Below are 19284 nucleotides of genomic sequence, written 5' to 3' on the forward strand. Positions count from 1 at the left end.
TGCGTTGCAGTGGGTCGGAGAAGGCCCAGGCTGCAGGCGGGCTGCGGCGCTGGCTCAGGGCGTTGCGCGGCTGCGCTCTCGCGGCATTAGGACGCTGGCCGGGAGACGGGGAGGGTCACCGAGCTGTGACATCTCCGGCTGCTGGGGGTGTGTCCTCCTGAGGGAAAGGCCGAGCCCTGGGCACGCAGCGAGCCCCCCTCCCTCCCCTCCGAGCCCCTGGCGCCTTCGCTCTCCTCCCCCGCCCTCGCGGCCTGCCTGGGCGCGTTACGCTGGCTGCGCATGTCGGTTAGGTCTGTCCCGAGGCGGCCTCCGTAGTAAGGGCTGTTCTCGGCGGGGTTTGAGGGCCGAAGCGGCGCGCGCTTTTGAACCCCGCTCTGCCAGGGCCCCGCAGCGATGAGTCTCTGGGCGGACAAGTACCGGCCATGCGCCCTCGGCAGGGTGGATTATCACCGCGAGCAGGCGGCCCAGCTCCGCAACCTGGTGAGGGACCAGCCCCGCCCTCTGCCCCCCACCCCCGCGCCGCGAGGGGAGCCCCTGCTCCCCCCGACCGCTGCCCATTCCGGTAACAACCCCCCCCCTTCCCTCTGGTACTGCCTCAGGACAGCGGCCCATCTGGTGCCACTGCCTCCCCGCTATCCCCATCTCCCCCTAGCCCTGTGCTGTCTCCTCGCCCCCCGGGGCAGCAGGGGGCGCGCTCTTTAAACCAAACAAATGCCTCCCCCACCCCCGTAGCACTGTCAGGGGTCTCCTGGGGCTGGGCCAGCAGCACAGCTTTACCGGTGATGGGCTGCAGTCCCCTAAGTGCTGGCTTAGAGTCTGTCTGTTGCCAGTCGCGCACTGCCGCCAACAGAGCAGACTCAGCCCTCTAGTTATTGGTGCTAAGTTCCTGCTTAGGGAGGAGAATAAGGAGATGAAGTTTTGCAAACTTTGTGCATGTGACTTTGTTTTATTAAAGCAGGGGGTAGAGCTGCAGTTTGTGTTACATCTGTCTCAGCTAGCAGGATGGTAACATCACACCCACCTGCCCTTCAATACTGCATATTTATCTCTGTTACAATACAAAATGAAAAGTGCAATAACTGAATAAAAATAACAGTCTAGGAAGAAACTGTGCACTGTAATACAGTCACCCTATTGGAAATGTAAATCCTGCCAATATGAAAACTGATAATGAGGAAATAATTTACTTACAGTCCAAATAGTATTTTCCTGGACCTCACTGTGACCATTTAATCCCTGCCACAAACAATAAATAGAACTCTTTTCATCTTCAGTGTGCTTTATAAACAATTAAATGTAACAGCTGATAGCCAGACTTAAAATGACACCTGTTCTTTGACCCAGGATGGCACCTTGCAGTGTTGTCCCATAGAAGTGTTAGCTCAAGGTATTACTGGAGTTTTGCCCAACTTCCTTTCTACACACAAATATCTCTAGCTTGAGTTCTAACTGGCTTGTCTGATGTGGGTGATATGGGATGGGGATGGGTGTTTGATGTTCCTGTGCTTTAGTAATGTAGTGGGAATGAGCAGTGAGTTACAACTCATCAGATGTTTATCCAATGAAGCTACTAATCCAGTCACCATTTTGCTGATCAAATTGCCCTGCTAGTTTGAGTGTTGTTTCACTGTGTGGTCACTCTCAGGCTTGGTCTACGCTTAAGTTATGTCAGCATAGCTACACTGGTCCGAGATCTGGAAAAAATACCCATACCCCAGCCAACATAGCTATGCCAACAAAACCTTCAGTGTAGCTATGTTGGTGGAAGAGGGATTCTGTCAACATTCATAACATTGTTTGTGGAGGAGATGTTCCTACACTGACCTACTCCTGTAGGTGTAGGCTGCATCTACAGCACAGGGCTGTGTTCACATATCTATGCTGACATAGGCTCCGTAGTACTATAGACATACCCACAGTGAGCTAGTCTAGCAACTCATATGTAATAACTCAAACTAACTTGCAGTGAAGATAAGCCCTGACATGTAGGGGGGAAAAACTTTTCTCTTCTGTAGAATGCACTCCATGCAAAGGTTTGCAAGCATTTTACTTGTGTTATTGAATTAAGCCTCACACTATCACTATTACCATTAAGCAGATGGGAGAGGAAAGAGTCGCAAAGAGATTAGCATGATTTTCAGAAATGCAGAGCACCCACATCATATATTGACTTCTATGGAAGCTGTTGGCGTCCAGCACTTCTGAAACCATCAGATCATAAATGACTTGATTAAGGTCAAAGATGGGAATAAAACCCCTGGGTACAAAACTGTTCAAGTCCCCAGATATCCTGAGTCTTATCCAGATTGTCTAACCCCTAGATTCACTCTTTGAATTCTGTACTTCTTGGTTTATCTAACTAAAACTAGCTTTGAAGCTAGGTTTTAGTGAAATATATATTTTAAACTGGCTACTGGTGCTCTCAGAAACAAAAACTGATTTTGTCATTTTAAAGAGACACTCAGATTAAAAATTATGCTTTTGTTTGAATATCTTTATATTGTTACAGGTAATACTCATAGTTTTATTGTAGCTGAAAAAGAGCAGAGACACAGTTTTCTCTATTTTTAGTTTATTTTGTGGATAGTTTTGCTGTTTCCCTGTGTCAGGCTGTTTCTCATTTTGTGAGAGCTTTTCACTTAGCAACAAGCAGGATGGAAACATCTTTTTAAAAAGATGAAAGTGACTGTGTAACCACAAAAAATGGCAGAAGTCTCAGGAGCAAATGTAATACCTGAAAGTACTTCAAACTTTCTCAAAAAAATCCAAAACAAAGCATCATCTTTAATTTTCAGAGGCACACAGCTTATATGATGGAAGTACCTGGAAGAAAGAAATTCAAAGAGCCACTAATTCTGGGCTATATTTTTAAATTGAATTACTGTAGAATTGTATGTGAAAAATTACTTCAGTAATGTTGTAAGGAAAGTCCTCATCTGATGCAGTTTAATTTCCTAGCATAGGGGAAACATTAATTAGTTTTATTGCACTGTTTGCAGGTTCAGTGTGGTGACTTCCCTCATCTATTAGTGTATGGACCATCTGGAGCTGGAAAAAAGACCAGGATAATGTGTTTGTTAAGGGAGCTGTATGGTGCAGGAGTGGAGAAACTGAGAATTGAACATCAGAACATAACAGTAAGAAATTTATCGTGCATTTTTTAAAGAAAATAATTGTGTATATATACATCCTCTTTCATATACTAGAATGCTGAGTATGTATTCCTATAGAGATGTCCACAATAGTAAAATGAAAGTCCAATATAATTCCAAAATGTTCAGATTTCTTCACCTTGGTAGAAGGTTCAAGCTCACTTATAAAATTGGTCACTTGAACATTTTCCTCTGACCAAGTGAATTTTAGTTTGTCAGTCTCCCTCACACTTGCACTTTGTGGCCAGGCTGCACTGCAGGGTATGTTCTTAGCATTAAGTACTGAGGACCAGATTCTGATGTTGATTTCTTTCATGTTGCTTTTATTGGCATTACTTTAAATGTACTTGTGTATTTGAGATCAGAATTGGGCCCAGCGCTTGAATTTTTGCTTCAAGTTAACTCAAATCTATCAATTGAGAGTTAATCTATGTTGTGGCCCTTACTTATAAACCATTAATGTTATTTTTCTCCCATTTATGTTTGTCATAATTTGTTATCTAATCATTCCCATAGTGACAGTTTCAACAGGAGAAGAGATCTGTTTCAGTAATTAGCTGCCTGGGGAACAAGGCAGCCACTTGAAATCTGTTGTTTAAGATGCTGTGTTATCAATTAAAAGTCCTTACTGGGAAGGACAGAGTTTTAAGGGATGACTGGATCAGTCTAAGTACTTGGGAAACCGATATTTGATAATAAAGATCTTGTCAATCTAGCAGACAAAGGTATAAGAAGATCCAGTGGCTGGAAATTGAAGCTAGAAACGTTCAGACTAGAAATAAGGCACAAATGTTTAACGAGGGTAATTAACCATGGGAACAACTTACCAATGGTGGTTGTGGATTCTTCACCACTGGCAAATCTTAATTGAGTGAACTCTAAAGCATGTCTTTTAGAAAAGCATTCAAACAGGAATTAATTCAGAGATTGTGGCCTATGTTATACAGAAGGTCATACTAGATGATCACAGTAGTCCTGATGACATAATAATGAATCTATGAATCAGCAAAATCATCAGAGGAACACTAACATTTCATAGTATTGTAAATAGAATTTCTCCCGTTATTTCTTTTTAATTCCTTCAGTAGTGGTCTGAATATCATATTTGGTATGGTAGGTAGAGCATTATCGCTGATTCTGACATCTTATTACAAGGTAGTTGTTCTTATTCATTGCTGTTACTTAAAGGAAATAATTTAGTAACCATTGCATCCATAGTATCCTTGCTTGACTACTCATTTCCTTCTGTGTTAGTACAGGGAACAGGCATATGACAGTGGAAACAAACTAGTGGAATGTTCTGGGTATTCGTGTGAGGAAAGGCGCACCAACCGCACTACTTTTTTGTGACTCAGCGAGAAAAGAGAAACAGATTGTGATGTTTATAGAGGAAAAAATCCATATAATTAGGCCTAGAAAAATCTTTTAATAAGTCACTTGATAAATGAATCTCCTCCAATTCACCATAATAGGAAGAAATACACTTAAACACTGTTCTGTACAATGTATCCTGTTAGTGGCAGAAATATACCAGTTTGGATCCAAATTCAGAGGCAACATAAATGTTCATATAAATTATATCAGTAACAGATTTGTAATTACATACTGAGAGAAAGGAACTTCCTGCCATGTCCCCCTACTTCCCTCCAAAAATTCACAGAGAGGAAACCTTCCTGATGTCCAAAAACTATTTCTTTAAAATGATTATTTGAAAGAGACAGCACGTTATCATGTCCAGAATCTCTGTTAATTCTGATAGTAGATCAACTCTTGTAGTAAATAGCTATCATTATCTTTTTAGAGGTTTGACCACATCCTAATCCTCCTGACCTCCAGTCACAGGGAGAGAAAGATGTATGAACCTGACCCCAAATCCAGTCTTTTGTCATAATGCTGCTGCTAAGCTACCAGATCTGCCAATTATAATTCTTCAAATCCAAAAAATTGACTTTTTTATATTAAAATAAGATGCTTTGAAATCTAACTTTTTATTTTCTAAACAGACACCCTCTAAAAGAAAATTGAAATTAGCACCATTGCAAGCAATTATCATCTGGAAGTTAATCCAAGGTAAGTTCATAATAAAAAGAGTATTTAATTAGGATATTATACTTGAATGACCACATTTTCAAAAAGCCTTGTTTTCTAAGGATTCAACTTCTTACTCACGCAAGTAGTTCCTTTGAAGAAAACCTTTTGTTTGCAGGTTTAGGCCCTAAATGTGCAGACCAGGTTTTGAAATACATGATTTTGGATGAGGAAAAATTTGGATTTCCTATGTTCATTTAGTACAAGGGTCCCAACACAGTGCCTGCAGAAATTGGCAGCGACGCCTCTCGATGATGTCACTTGTTGGCGGCAAGTGGTGTCATCGAGAGGCGTCGCCGCCGAAAAGTCACATAAATTCGGTGGTGACTCCTCTTGATGACGCCACTTGCCACCGACAAGTGACGTCATCGAGAGGCGTCGCCGCCAAAAAGCCGCAGAAATTCGGCGGCATTTCGGCAGATGCTCCACCACCGCTATGGTCCTTCGTCTGGTGCCCGCCAGACGAAAAGGTTGGGGACCACTGATTTAGTAGTTTGCTGTCTTACCAGCAGATGTGCACAAAATGTGAGTGTTAGGTCTTACAAACAGTGGATCTGCAAATTCAGAGGTTAAGTTAAGGCAATTTTGAAAACATGGCCCTGAATGATTTTTGTTTAGTTCCCCCTTTAATAAGAATGCAAAAACTAATGTTTAAAATATGCATGGTGTACAAAGTATTTTGTAATAAAAAAAGAAAAGCAAGGTGTGTTTCTGGTCTAAAATACGGAGAATTTTAGTGTTCCTCTGACGATTTTGCCAATTCATAGAGTCATGATTATATAGTCAGAAGGACTATTGTGATCATCTAGTCCAAACTCCTGTATAACACAGGTCCCAGGACTTTTGATAATACAAGTTGACTTTCTCCTAATGTTTTAGAAACTACTTGTAGATATACAGAATTTAAATATTCTACTCCAAATGCAAATATCCTAAAATGTAGACTAAAAACCTATTAAATGTATACAATACCAGTGTCTACTTTAGTGTTTTTTGGTTAGTATCAGTGTTCTTTACCCGTGTGCTTTATTGATTGGAGTTAAAACCTAACCGTTTGAATAATTACGTCTTGAATTGGACATATGTATCTTTCCATTTGTATGTACCTGAACAAACAACATATAAATCTGTGTTCTACTAATGTTCATGAATGTCAGTATCAGTACCACCTATAGAATTCTGATTGAATTATCACTCCATTTCAGTGAAGTAGTATGGTACATTTAAGTAATATGAAGCACAGTAAAAGGTCAGCGGAGAGAAAAGAACTTAAAGAAAAGGGGGTGGAAACATACAGGTGTTAAATCTATTATAAACGTTTGTTAAAGCGATTTTATTTCCTCCAAACTGTTATACAGATTTCATCTGTGACAATCAGGATGTTGCCTGCTGGTTACGTAACTTGCCATGGGCAGATGCTGTTAAATGGAGTCCCCTGTATGGAGAAGGAGAAAACAGAACATATGCTTGAATTATAACTCTGCTTTGCCTAACATCTTCACACTGAAATGTTTGAAACAGTAAAATAACGTCAAGCTTAGCCTACCCCTTCGCCCACTAAATTATTAACCAGACTCTCTCTTATAGCAGAGAGGTGCCTATATCAAAATAACTGTAGCTTAATCACTAAGAACCTTCAAAAACTGAGTCATTAGTTAAATTTTTTATTCCTGCACTAAATTTTCTGTATGAGATATTGATGAAGCCTATTGATACTAAACCCGTTAGAACATAAGATTTTTCTCATTGAAAGTGCCTTTTGTCCTGAAAACTCTTGAAAGACCTAAAGAACCTTGGGACAACTGATCATTCTGTTAGCTGTCAAACCACTGATATATCTGTGATGACACACATACATCATTTCAAGGAGTAGCAACTCTGTCATCTTAAAATCACACTTAAATGCCAAACATGCAAATTAAGATGTCACATGGAGTCAAATTTGATTCATAACTTGCATATTAAGTGATGAAAAACTTCCATTGTGAATGTGGATGTCCCCAGTTCCAAAGAAAAAGCTAGTTTTAAAATGAAAATCACTTTTTTATTGGTTGTAGCCACAGAGGTAGGCTTTTTAAATATATTGCATCTGTGAGGTCACTGAAAGTGTATGGCCCTGGGAAGCCTCTGTACTTCATCTTACTTAGTCGTGATATTAGTTCTGTCACTTGTTGTTGGCACCCAAGTTGGGAATCCATACATTCTTTGGACTTACCACTAATGTTGCATGGCATTTGGATCAACCGCTCAGTTATGCGGTCAGAAGGGTCTAAAAAGCCATTGCAGAGAATGCACGGTTTTCTTCTGTAAGAACACTAAGTTTTTTTGGTTGTGGGGGAGAGTTGGCTTCAGTCCTATAGCTGAAATAGCCGTCCGTGACAGTGGTGACCTGGTGAACTTCCCATGCTGGAGAATCCATTTTTCTCCTACATCTTAATGCTTTGTGAGTTTCCACTCTCCTGTAATGACACCCCGAAGGGTACATCTCCGGAATGACCGAACTTGGGACCTTTGGATCTAAAAGCATCCAGTAACTTGAAGCCAGTAGCAGAATCGTAAGTTCCTATGGGTGGTGTAGCAGCTAGATGAGGACAGAGAGCCACACTTTTAGTGTGGGTTATATTGAAATAATTTAGAAATAAACATGCCCACAATTCTGCTATAAGAGGCAAATCATCACACAGGGTAAAAGAGAAGGGGCTACCTTATAACAATTTCAGAGAAAAGAAAACAGGCGATGTTGGGGGCTGAGGAGGCATGCTTCAGAAACTGTCAAGCTGACACTAAACCTGCAAGTTCTTTGAACAAGATTTCCACTTGTAACTCTAGCCCTTTCCATGGGCACATGGAGGACTTCATAATGCTGGAATCAGTGTTTGTATTCAGTGAAAGCCATGGTCCTACTGGCTGATTTAGAATTTTTGCCAAGACAAAAAGGCCTTTTAGGAAAGTTGAGAAGCAAGAAATACTGTATTTCTATTGCTGGTAAGAAGAGATGTTAAAAGCTGATTTCTCATACCGTTACATTACAAACATAATTTGCTGCAGTTCTTAACTGGTCTCCCTCCTCACATACATATAAAATGCAAGTCTATGCAGGGTATGAGTTTCAAAACATTAGGACAATAGCTTGTCAATAGCCACTTAATGTACATATTAAAGATTAAATGAATTCGAAACTCAGTCCATCTTGTGTTCTTTATTTAAAAAGCTACATTTTGGGCTTTTAAAAAAATAACTGCTTCAGTTGCTACTTAGAAGAATGTACTGTAGATATGGCCTGGGCACTTTAAAAGAACAAGTGTTACAACAAAATCAATTGTTATCTGAACTCTTTGTACAGTGATGCAGGAAACAGTGACCGTGTGGTAATTCAGGAGCTGTTGAAGACAGTAGCACAATCCCAACAGCTTGAGACAAGTACTCAAAGAGATTTTAAAGGTTAGTAAAACAGGTTAAACGTGGGCCAAAACTTTGGAGGAGAAAAACCTCTGTGACTGTTTTGACCGGGTCTGAAGATGTACTTGAGAAGTAAACATGTCTCTTCCACCTTGTATCTTCACCAGTTGCCTCAGACATTTCTCTCTTTATGGCATTAGTTTGTATTTGACAGTGAAGAGTATTTCTGTGATTGTAGCAAAAGATGTTGACGTCGCATAGATGCAGCTCTTGATTTGCTTATTGTTACGGTGAGCCTCATATCAGCCTTCCCAAAACTTGGTCACTTTTCATGCTTCTTTGTCAGAGACTGGTGGTCATTATGGATGTATGTATGATGGTTGATAGACAGCCCATCAGTAGCAGCCTATTTCATTTGGCATTGGTAGGAGAGGGAAATGAAGTAGGACTGTGTGTCCTTCATATATATTTGTCACTTTCAGTTTCTTTATGCTGTCCAACTCTGTATGAAGTGTTCAGTGCAGAAGCACTTCATACATGGAAGAACTACAGAGGGAAAGTGACTGCTAATCTAAAAGATACCAGTTTTCCTCTTCACTGTTTCCAAATATAAATTACTGAAACCAAGAAACCCCAAAACCAGAGATAAATGCAAAAAGAAAAATCAAACAAACCCAAGAAAGATGAGAGAAAACAGTAGAGCAGAAATAATGTACTAGTGGTTCTAGCTTTGATATGCCATACCATTTTCTTCACAGTTCTCAGGGAAACATTAAATTTGAGCTTTTACCAAACTTTAGCAAGCTGCTGCAATCCAGTAAAATATGCCCTGCTTTGAAACATCTTTGGATAAACATGCAGAGCAATGTGCATAAAGGGCCTCCAGCGTTCAGCACAAGGGGTTTTCTACTTCCTCCACTCATTACATTAAAATAAGTTTGTAATCAAAGAAGTGTATTGATAAACTATTCGCTTTAATACTTCCTTACACCGGTGGTCCCCGACCTTTTCGTCTGGCAGGCGCCAGACAAAGGACCGTGGTGGCGGTGGAGCACCCACCGAAATGCCGTCGAATTTCTGCTGCATTTTGGCGGCGATGCCTCTCGATGATGTCGCTTGTCAGCGGCAAGTGACGTCATCGAGAGGCGTCGCCAAATTTCTGCAGCGTTTCGGCGGTGACACCTCTCGATGATGTCACTTGCTGCGACAAGTGATGTCATGGAGAGGCGTCACTGCCAAAACGCCGCAGAAATTCAGCGGCATTTCGGCGGATGCTCCACCGCCGGCCAGGATGCGGGTGAATTTAGATGTCCCCACATGCGCCGTGTTGGGGACCTCTGCCTTACACCATAGGTTCTCAGAAAATTCAGCTGCAACCCTTTCTTAAAATTCTTGAGAAAACACTGCTAGTTACTGTATTAGCCATAGTATAAGCAGTACAGTGACTGCCTTGGCCTTCAAACCTAATTTGATTATTTGCATCACAGTAGCACCTACAGTCCCTGCCTTGAAGAGAGCAAAATGTAAATAGGCAAGACTGATGAAGAGTAGGAGTTAAACAGATGTAGAAGGTGAAGTGGCTTGATCAAGGTATCTCCTCATTTCAGTGACAGCTGAAAAAAGAACCCAGTTCTTCTGAGTCCCAGCACATTGTCCATGGGACCGCAATGCATCTTGCTTGCTGTGCGCCTTGCTTCATTATCTTCCTAAAACTTAAACAAAAAATTACTTTTCAATTTACTGTGAAACTCTTCTAATAAAGATAATTTAAGCTTTTTTTTTCCCTCTGGCAGTGGTGCTGCTGACAGAAGTTGATAAACTTACTAAAGATGCTCAGCATGCGTTGCGAAGAACCATGGAAAAGTATATGGCCACCTGCAGACTGATCCTGTGTTGCAATTCCATTTCAAAAATCATTGCACCTATTCAAAGCAGATGTCTGGCAGTGCGAGTTCCTGCTCCCAGTATTGAAGATGTAGGTTTGGAAGCAAAAATGAGCCTCCAGTAGAAACTTCATCAGCCAATTTTTACTGTGTATATGTAAAGTATATTACAGAAAATGACCTGTCTCTGTCTGTAGTCCAGGACTTGCCTTTGATCAGTATGCACAATATCCATTGAGTGGCCAAACTAGAGCTGCTCCCTTATAGCTGGCTGACCTCTGCAAAAAAGCAGTGGCTGTTCTAGAGATGCTTAAGCCTGAAAACAGTCTTTGGGCTATGAACTGTTTCACTAAAGAGAGACAAGATGGATGAGCTGGTATCTTTTCTTGGACCTTATCCACCTTGTCTCTCTAATATCCAGGGACTGACGGCTACAACTACAATGCCTATGTTAGTTCTACAGATGCTCCCTGGGTTACGCAAACCTGACTTACAGAAATCTGGACTTACGGAAAAAATTCCCGTAAGTTCCGTAAGGATTTTTTTTTTTTTTGCACAGATTTGTTGGGATACGTTCCTAACTTACGCAAAATTCAAACTTATGCAAGGCATTCCGGAACGGAATGCCTTGCGTAAGTCAGGAAGCTTCTGTATCATCATGGTACGTCTTTTCCATCTAGATCTGTCATGTGTTGTCCAGTGTGTGCAAGAAGGAGGGGCTGACTCTTCCTCAGGATCTGGCTCGTAGGCTAGCAGAAAAGTCTGGCAGGAATCTTCGGAAGGCACTTCTTATGTGTGAGGCTTGCAGAGTCCAGCAGTAAGTCACTGGAGAAACTAATGTAGGTTACTCTTTGTAGAAAAATACACATTTGCTCTAAGCTTGTTGCTAAAATATGAGAGATTACTTGTTGTGCAGGTATCCTTTCACTTCAGATCAGGACATCCCTGAGACAGACTGGGAGGTATATCTGAGAGAGACTGCAAGTGCTATTGTCAGTCAGCAGACTCCCCAGAGGTAGGTGGAACTATTTGCTTCTAACTGTAAACTATTAGGTTATCAGAGTTGTTTTATATTAAATGTTTTGTGGCATTTTAATAGCTTTGTACTGGATTGCCTGTGCTTTGCATCCAAAGTAAATGGGTTTAAAGCCTACAGGAAATTACTAGTTTCTGAAATCTAATCTAGCCAAGTTAGCCTCTGTCACAGAATAAGTAAGCAGGACATACTGTTATGCCGTGATTGTGCTGAATGTATATATCCATTATAAACACAGACCAGGTACCCTGGAGTTTCGTAGCATTAGTCTGAATTTGGAAGCCAGTTCTGGTCTGTTTTGCTCTAAATGATAAAGTGGTAAACAAGCTAAAAGTTACTTACCTCATGGTATTTAAATCATGACTGAGCTTTGTAGCTTTGTAGGGGAAAAGTATTCTGATAATTTGCCCACAGGCATATAAGACTTCAAAATTGAGTTAGACAATAAAGTTGTCCTAGTTTCTGGATGTGGTCTCATTTTTTAGTTAGTGAAATAAAACATTGTTGCTACTGTGATTATCTAACATAATTTCTCTGTATTTTCCTTATTCTCTTTTGGATTATTGGGCCAGTGTTTCAAATTGTTCTGACCCTCACTTGGTCTTATGCTCCATTCAGTTTGTCCTCTACTTAGTATGCATTAAAATGCCACTACCAGTGGCAGTCTGAAAACATCTAGTGCTGCCTGATGTTGCTTTGTCTATGAATGTTTTGTTTCCTAGTCTCCCTTCAAGTCAATAGATAGTATCATGATGGAGCCAGAAAGCATCTTTACTTGAGCCATTAACACACGCCTCAAGTTCTGGAGTGTGCTTTACTTCCTTTGGCTTGTTTTAAGTAAGTTGGTGGGTAAAACCCATATTCTACCACTGTAGTGTTGTAGGACAATGACAGTATTTCCATTAACTGCAATATAGTCTGAAAGGCTGGAAGGCCTGGTAGCTAAAAGGTGTTTTGATCATATACCTGTACTATTGTGTATTTGATACTGATGTGAAATTTTAGATGCCGTCACTGACACAGGATACTCTCCTTTTCCCCCATAACTTTATACAAGCATTGAGTCATCTATAAGATTTAAACTGGTATATTGCAATAATGAGCCAATTATTTTTCTTTCATCAAGCCATTGTGTGGAGTCAAAGCATTGAAACCATATGAATGGTGGAAGCCATATAGCCTGGGGAATCTGGCACTGATCTATTAAATAGCAGTTTCTAGCATACAGATGTGATTTTTCTGCTGTATTGTCTGTAAAGATCCAAAAACATTTACCTCTTCAAATCTGTCATCTCTAAGGCAAGTTTTTCTTCAGACATAAGGAACAAAGATTGTCTTTTGTTGCTGAGAGTTCCAGCATATAATTTTCTACTTCTTTGCAAAGTATCAAACCAGATCTTCTCCTTGAAAAATCTGACACTTCAGTTACCTTGGCAATTAAATCTATCACCAAATGCAATGTATCCACAAATTTTTGTATGTTAATCTTCTTCAGAATGTCTCTAATTTGGGCTGCATCATCACCGGCTCAATTTCTGTAATTTGTACCAAATTATGATTTTCAAACATCATCTCGGTGCTCTGGCTTGCGTAGTAACCTAGCCTACATGGTGAAAATCATCAACTGCAGACATATTAATGAATCCACCAGCAAGCACAATAACAAAAAGTGGTAACTGGATCCTTTGTGGCTCCCTTTGAGTTGGATACATGCAATTAAAGTTTTTTTTTTTTTTTCAATAGTATTGGCTCACTGGGGATTACAGAAGAAATGAGTTGAATAATGGAATTGTAGATACTTGGTTTTGGCTTTGCTTGATCTAGAATCATTTCTGTGTGTGTGTGTGTGTGTCTGTCTGTCTAGTGAGGCAGCATGGTAGATGTGATTTTTAGTGGCTGAACAGCTCTTTGTAACATTGTATCAGGTGACAAACTGGCTTATTCACAGCACTTCTATTTCCAGCTGAAAATGATGGAGGTGGTTGTTTTTTCCATAGTACTAAGAAAATTTCCTCTTTAACTGTGAAGAGCAGTAGCGTTGGCACTAGTTTTCTGTTGCTCTGGTGCATTTATGGTCACAGGAAACAACTGCCCATTTTTTAAATATATAGTGCTGGCAGAAATACAATTGCACTATTTTGAAGCCCTAATGGGAGGCATGCTCCCTATGATTCCATTTAAACTCGAGTGCCTAGCCTTTTCCCTGCACCTCATTTAACTTGCCTAAATTAATGTATTCCGTTTTATCTGTGTATTTTTTTTTTTTTAAATTCACATCTGTAAGTTGTTGGAACATAGAGACCAATGGAAAACTTCCTCCAAGCCCTCCCTAAAATCTTCGGAGAAGAATCCTTTCTTTTTTTTCTTTTTTATGGTGTAATTTTTAAGGAAGAAAGCTCTTGTGTTGTCGCCTAAGAGTCCGACTCATAAGTTAGATATCCACAGTAATTGGAATGGAGTCACAACTATATTTAAAAAAAAAAAAAAAAAAAAATTCACAAGGCTGAGAACACACACAAGTGACATAAAGGTAAAAATAACAGATGCCAAGGCACTGTAACTGTTGTAAGATCAAATTGTCCCTAATACATTTTCTTTGTAAAGGACAAGCTGCTTCTGTCATTTCCTCTACCTGTTCACATTCCTCTTCCCAAATCACCTTCCTTTTGTAGCTTTTTCCCCCTCTGTGATCTGTATCATTGCTGTATGATGGGGGGGGGGAACAGCAATCACCCACAGTAAGCGCTAACACTTCTGGGTATCAGACTTCGGATAAGATAGGACAAAGTGGCTATCAAGAGGCAGTTATTGCCAGAGGTGAATTTGGTGGGAATTAATCACTGGTGATTCTTCAGTAATGTGGGCAAGATGACTGAAAGGTATAAACCAGCAACATAAAAATGAATCCTGATTTCTAATCATTTTGTGGCAACTTCTCATTGAACTTGGACAAAAGTCACATTAAGAGGATTTTTTTTTTTTTTAAGTGGGGGTTGGGGGAGCAAGAACAGCTCGTTCTGGAGCCTTGTATCTTCCAGATTCAGCCTGAGCATGTCATAACTACTGTCCAAAACTTGTTTATTAACACCCTCCTCACTTCTGAGTTATGTAACGTCCATGTTGCGACTGACTTTACATCATGGGAGTACTGCAGGTTGCTTAATATTAGAGGAAGGTTTCAGGCTAAGGGAACTTAATTATGCTTGGCATGCTGTGTCTGGGGTTTCAATAACATTGTTTAATAATAGAACAAATGTTTTTTAGAAATATAAAATAGGCTTGGTGGACATTACTGTAATACTCGTGATTTCATTCCAACAGGTTACTTGAAGTTCGTGGACGGCTTTATGAACTCTTAACCCACTGCATTCCTCCTGAGATAATAATGAAGGTAATTTAACTCCTCAGCACTTACTCTGTTCACCTCAACCAGAGCTAGGAGAATCCAAACTTGGGGCAAAAGGATTAAAATTATATTTTTAAAAGTTTTCAGGATCATCAAAGGGACTGCTCAAGTGCTTAAAGTTAAGCATGTTCATAAGTGTTTGCAAGATCAGGGGGCCAAGATTTCATGCTTTGTTTTGGAAAATATCTAGCACAAGGCATGGTTCAACTGTAATCTAAATAATTTAACAGTAACAATTAGGTCCACCTTTTACAAGACGCAGATCAGATTGTCTGTGAGTCAGAATTCTTTGGTACTCTATCTAGTTCAAATCCTTTTATTTAACAAATGTTTTTAGTTGCATAATGTCTGTGTGCCCAAGCTAGTGACAGCTTGATTGCCTTTGTTAGATTGAATTATCCAAGTTTTGGGGACTGGGTGAGTGGGTTTAAAGCTGGACTAATTCAGAATGCTGAGAGTGTTTACTTAGTTTACAAGGCAATCTGCATTTTGCTCAGCTGAACACAACAAAAAATACAGGACTCTTTTACTTTACCTGGTAATTGCATGCTCGAAGGCATCCCTGTGTTTTTTGAATTGCTGGCAGCTGATATGCTATTGATTATGGGGTGTTATTGAGGAAGCTCCATAATTCATGGTGGTCTTGCCACAGCATTTTAGAGGTGGCAGCCACCAGCTCACAACAAAGACTGAGGAACATCTACAGGGTCAGCATTGAAACACCTGGACTTGCCCTGGAGGATAGGGTCCCAGCCTATATGGTACACGGATGGTTGTCTGAAATAGCAAAGGTAAAAGACTGAAATGGGAGGCAAGGGACATTTTTTATTGGGAAAGAGGGAGGTAACATCTTATTAAAACAAGATCATTCTTTGAGTACCAACGGTATGCTCAGAGCTGAGAAAACATATTGGAAGACATGGTCCCTGCTTCCAAAGAGCTCGCTGTCTAAAACAGAGGCAGACATTACATCTAAACAGATGTAATACACAGGTTGGGAATCAACTTCAAGAGTAAGTGCTTTTTTGTAAGTGTCAATGGTATTGAAAGGCCTCATGAAGGAAGTGTGACATTTTAAGAAAGGGACAGTCGTTCAAGCATAGAAGTTGCTATGGGAGATGGAAACAAATGGAGCAACCAAGCAGGAGTTGTGGATTGTAGACAGCATGAAAGGATACTGGAGGCAATGAAGGCAGAGTTGAGATTAAAGATATCTGGAAAATGTAAAGCAGCATTAACCTCTATTTCTAGTGACAAAACACAGCTCTGATTAAATTATGGTAAAGTCCTTGACATGTCAGCTGACTTGTGTTCCTGACGTATTCTGTTCAGTTATGCTTTTCCTTGTTCTTTTTGCCCTACTGTGGGTAGATGCCACTGAGAGCTTGAGTTGTCTTGCTGTGCAAGTGCTCTCTGTGTTAAAGATAAATTCAAATACCTGTTATTAACGTGTTTTGAAGACACCAATATTTGGCAGTGTCCTTAAGCCCTTAACTAACTCTTAGTACAGAGTCCAACTGTAGATGTGTTGGTGCTCACTGACCTTGTCTCTTACACTTTTTATTGCATTAGAACTGCTTCTGCAATGGCTTTAGCCCTATCTTCCTCAAATATAAAATTTTAATATCAAGACCTTTGTAGTTTTTGAGGTAACCTATTGCAGTTGTCTCTCTCATGGGTTGTTTTTGTTTTTTTTAAGTAGTCATTCAGTTGGGATGAGCTTTACATCCATTCCTGATGAATGCTATTGAGATTCACTTCCCTTGTCAAATGAAGAATCCTCAAGGCTATACACTTACTTGCAGTTTCCAATGACATCAGTAGGAGGTGCGCAGTTTGTTAATCTATTGTTAGTGAGGTAGAAATTGTTCAGTTGCATCGTTGTGTCACCTGATTTTACAGGATGAGGAATTTATTCTGAGAGAGAAGTTTCTGGAAAGACAATGTTCCACAAGTGTTTATGCAATTCAAAGTTAGTTCTATTGGACAGATGATGAGATAGCTCTTGAAAACTTCTGCTCTGCTGGATCACTGAGTGAGTTCAAAATCATGATGTTACTTGCTCAGCTATTTCTAGGAAACTGATGGTATTGATTAATAGCATAGCCAGTTGATTTTGGTTACAGTTATGGTTCAGTATTAAAAACGTTCAAGATCAAATAACCAAGCTCAGACAATTTATTGTTTACAAACAAAACAGTATGATACAGGAAAGAAAGTTAATACACCACCAGTCCTTCCGGGACTTCTGTTTTTGCAGCATGTTCAATTCAGCTTACAAGGAAGGCATGTTCGCAAAATACACCGCTGTACTACGTCTATATATAATGGGGTTATTCACAAGCTAAAAGTCTAACATCATCTAAGATTCCACCCATCAATTTCAACTTGTTTTCTGGTACCATCGCATACACCTTTTCTTTTTGCTTTGGATACAGCATTTTAGGTACTAATAGGCATGAAGGCACCCCCTGAACTTGTACCTAGGGCAGAGCACTAACGTATTTTGTCTTTGATTGGTTTCCTATTTTCTAATCCCAAAGCTGACTGAATTCAGCTTTGCAAGGTTTTGTAGGGTACTTGACTTGGGTGAACAGAATTGTGGGAAGAACATAATATATTCAGTTAACATAATTTCCCAATACCTATACATATACCACGTGTAATACTAGTGAATGTCGTATATGCCATACCTAACATAGTATCTGCCATGCTACCCTGCTTTTGAAATAGTTCATCCTCTTTTTAAAAACTGCCATATGTTTCTCTTTTAGGGCCTTTTGGTCAGAACTTCTAAATAATTGTGATGGGCAACTAAAGAGGAGGTTGCACAGATGGCAGCCTTCTATGAGCACCGACTACAACTGGGCAGCAAAGCCATTTATCATCTTGAAGCATTTGTGGCAAAGTTTATGGCACTTTATAAGAAGTTTATAGGAAGATGGACTAGAAGACATGATGTTCTAAAACATCACTGAACATACATACTATAATATATGTCACAACATTGAAAGTTCTGCTGATAACATAGTCTACTCCTCTGAGACTTATGTTTGTACAAGTTATACGTCAAAGTCAATAAAATCTCATTTACTTCCATTGCATTATGATCATTGCATTTGGTAATAATAGCCAAATAAGAGCAGAACTTTGTTTATTCTGAACACTAAGTCTTCAAGGGAGCCTAGTTGTCTTTAGCTAACCAGAAGCATGCAAGCTTCCAGAAAGACAGTAATAGACTTTGGGGATATCTGTCAAGATCACATTCTAAGCTCAGTATTCAGTCTAGCCAGTACCTGGCTTACAGAGAGAAACCCAGGTGCTCCATGAAATGAAGTTGTTTTTTTCCAGTGTCCAAGGATAGTGCATCTATGCACACTCTCAGAAGACCCTCAAAGATCTGTTATCTGAAAAATGTACTGTAAAAGGCCTTATGGGGGATCCCATGTATGCTGTCCCTTAATAGCTCCATAGTAGTTTTTGTCAGTTATAAATTAAGAGGTGGCTTTTCTAACTGTCCACATCTGCAAAACTTAATCCTCGATCTGAAAATCCAGTTGGATTCTTTCCTCATGTGCCATCACCAGTATAAAGATGTTGTGGGTAACTATGATTCCATTGGGGATTGCAGAAATGTAACTGGGAGCATAACTTGGCTTGCAGCTCTCTTTTGTTGGTAATTACATGAGCTGGAGCTGGAGCTGAAGCCAATTAAAGGATTCATTTTTTTATTGCAGTTGGCTTTATGTAAGGATTTATGTGAAGCTAGACTTTCAGGTCCCACACTCAGTTTACTGGGCTGGAAAATTTGATAACAGTCAGTGAGAGACAAATAAAAATCCCACAATGCCATTTCTTCAGTTCTTTTTCAGAATAGAAGCATGCTTTAAAATGGGTCCTTGCCACTTGTGTTCACTGAAGCACCAATGACTGTTTTGCATAAGAGAGGTTTGCTCCAGTGTCCTGGCCAATTCCAACTCAAGTAACTATATTGTCTACTACAACTACCAGAGGAATTTAAGTTATTCTTCCTCTTCTGAAAGTTACTGGCACAGAATATCTTTTGCATTTATTGAAGGCAGCTGCATTGAAATGGTGGATGAATAATCATAGAAATGTGGGTCTGGACTGGACCTCAAGAGGTTATCAATCCCAGCCCGCTGGCTGAAGCACGACCAAGTAAACCTAGACCATCCATGGACAGCTGTTTATCCAACATGTGGTTTAAAACCTCCAATAATGGGGGATTCCACTCCCTCCCTTGGAACACAAAGGACACAGGAATTATAGACCAGTCAGCCTAACTTAAATAGCTGGAAA

At 40.1% G+C, this 19284-nt stretch overlaps 1 protein-coding gene across 1 annotated transcript; it reads left to right on the top strand.

Moving 5' to 3' along the window:
- Positions 1-201: 201 nt before the first annotated feature.
- Positions 202-18061, top strand: RFC3 (replication factor C subunit 3). The gene is given in 10 exon segments (XM_030563342.1): positions 202-480; positions 3000-3137; positions 5156-5162; positions 5165-5222; positions 8584-8681; positions 10433-10614; positions 11203-11339; positions 11439-11537; positions 14880-14949; positions 17739-18061. Coding segments are annotated over 10 exon segments (903 nt in total). The 5' UTR covers positions 202-393; the 3' UTR covers positions 17766-18061.
- Positions 18062-19284: the final 1223 nt, after the last annotated feature.

The sequence above is a fragment of the Gopherus evgoodei genome, chromosome 1 (genome assembly GCF_007399415.2).
Source record: "Gopherus evgoodei ecotype Sinaloan lineage chromosome 1, rGopEvg1_v1.p, whole genome shotgun sequence".
In the NCBI taxonomy this organism is placed as follows: domain Eukaryota; kingdom Metazoa; phylum Chordata; order Testudines; family Testudinidae; genus Gopherus; species Gopherus evgoodei.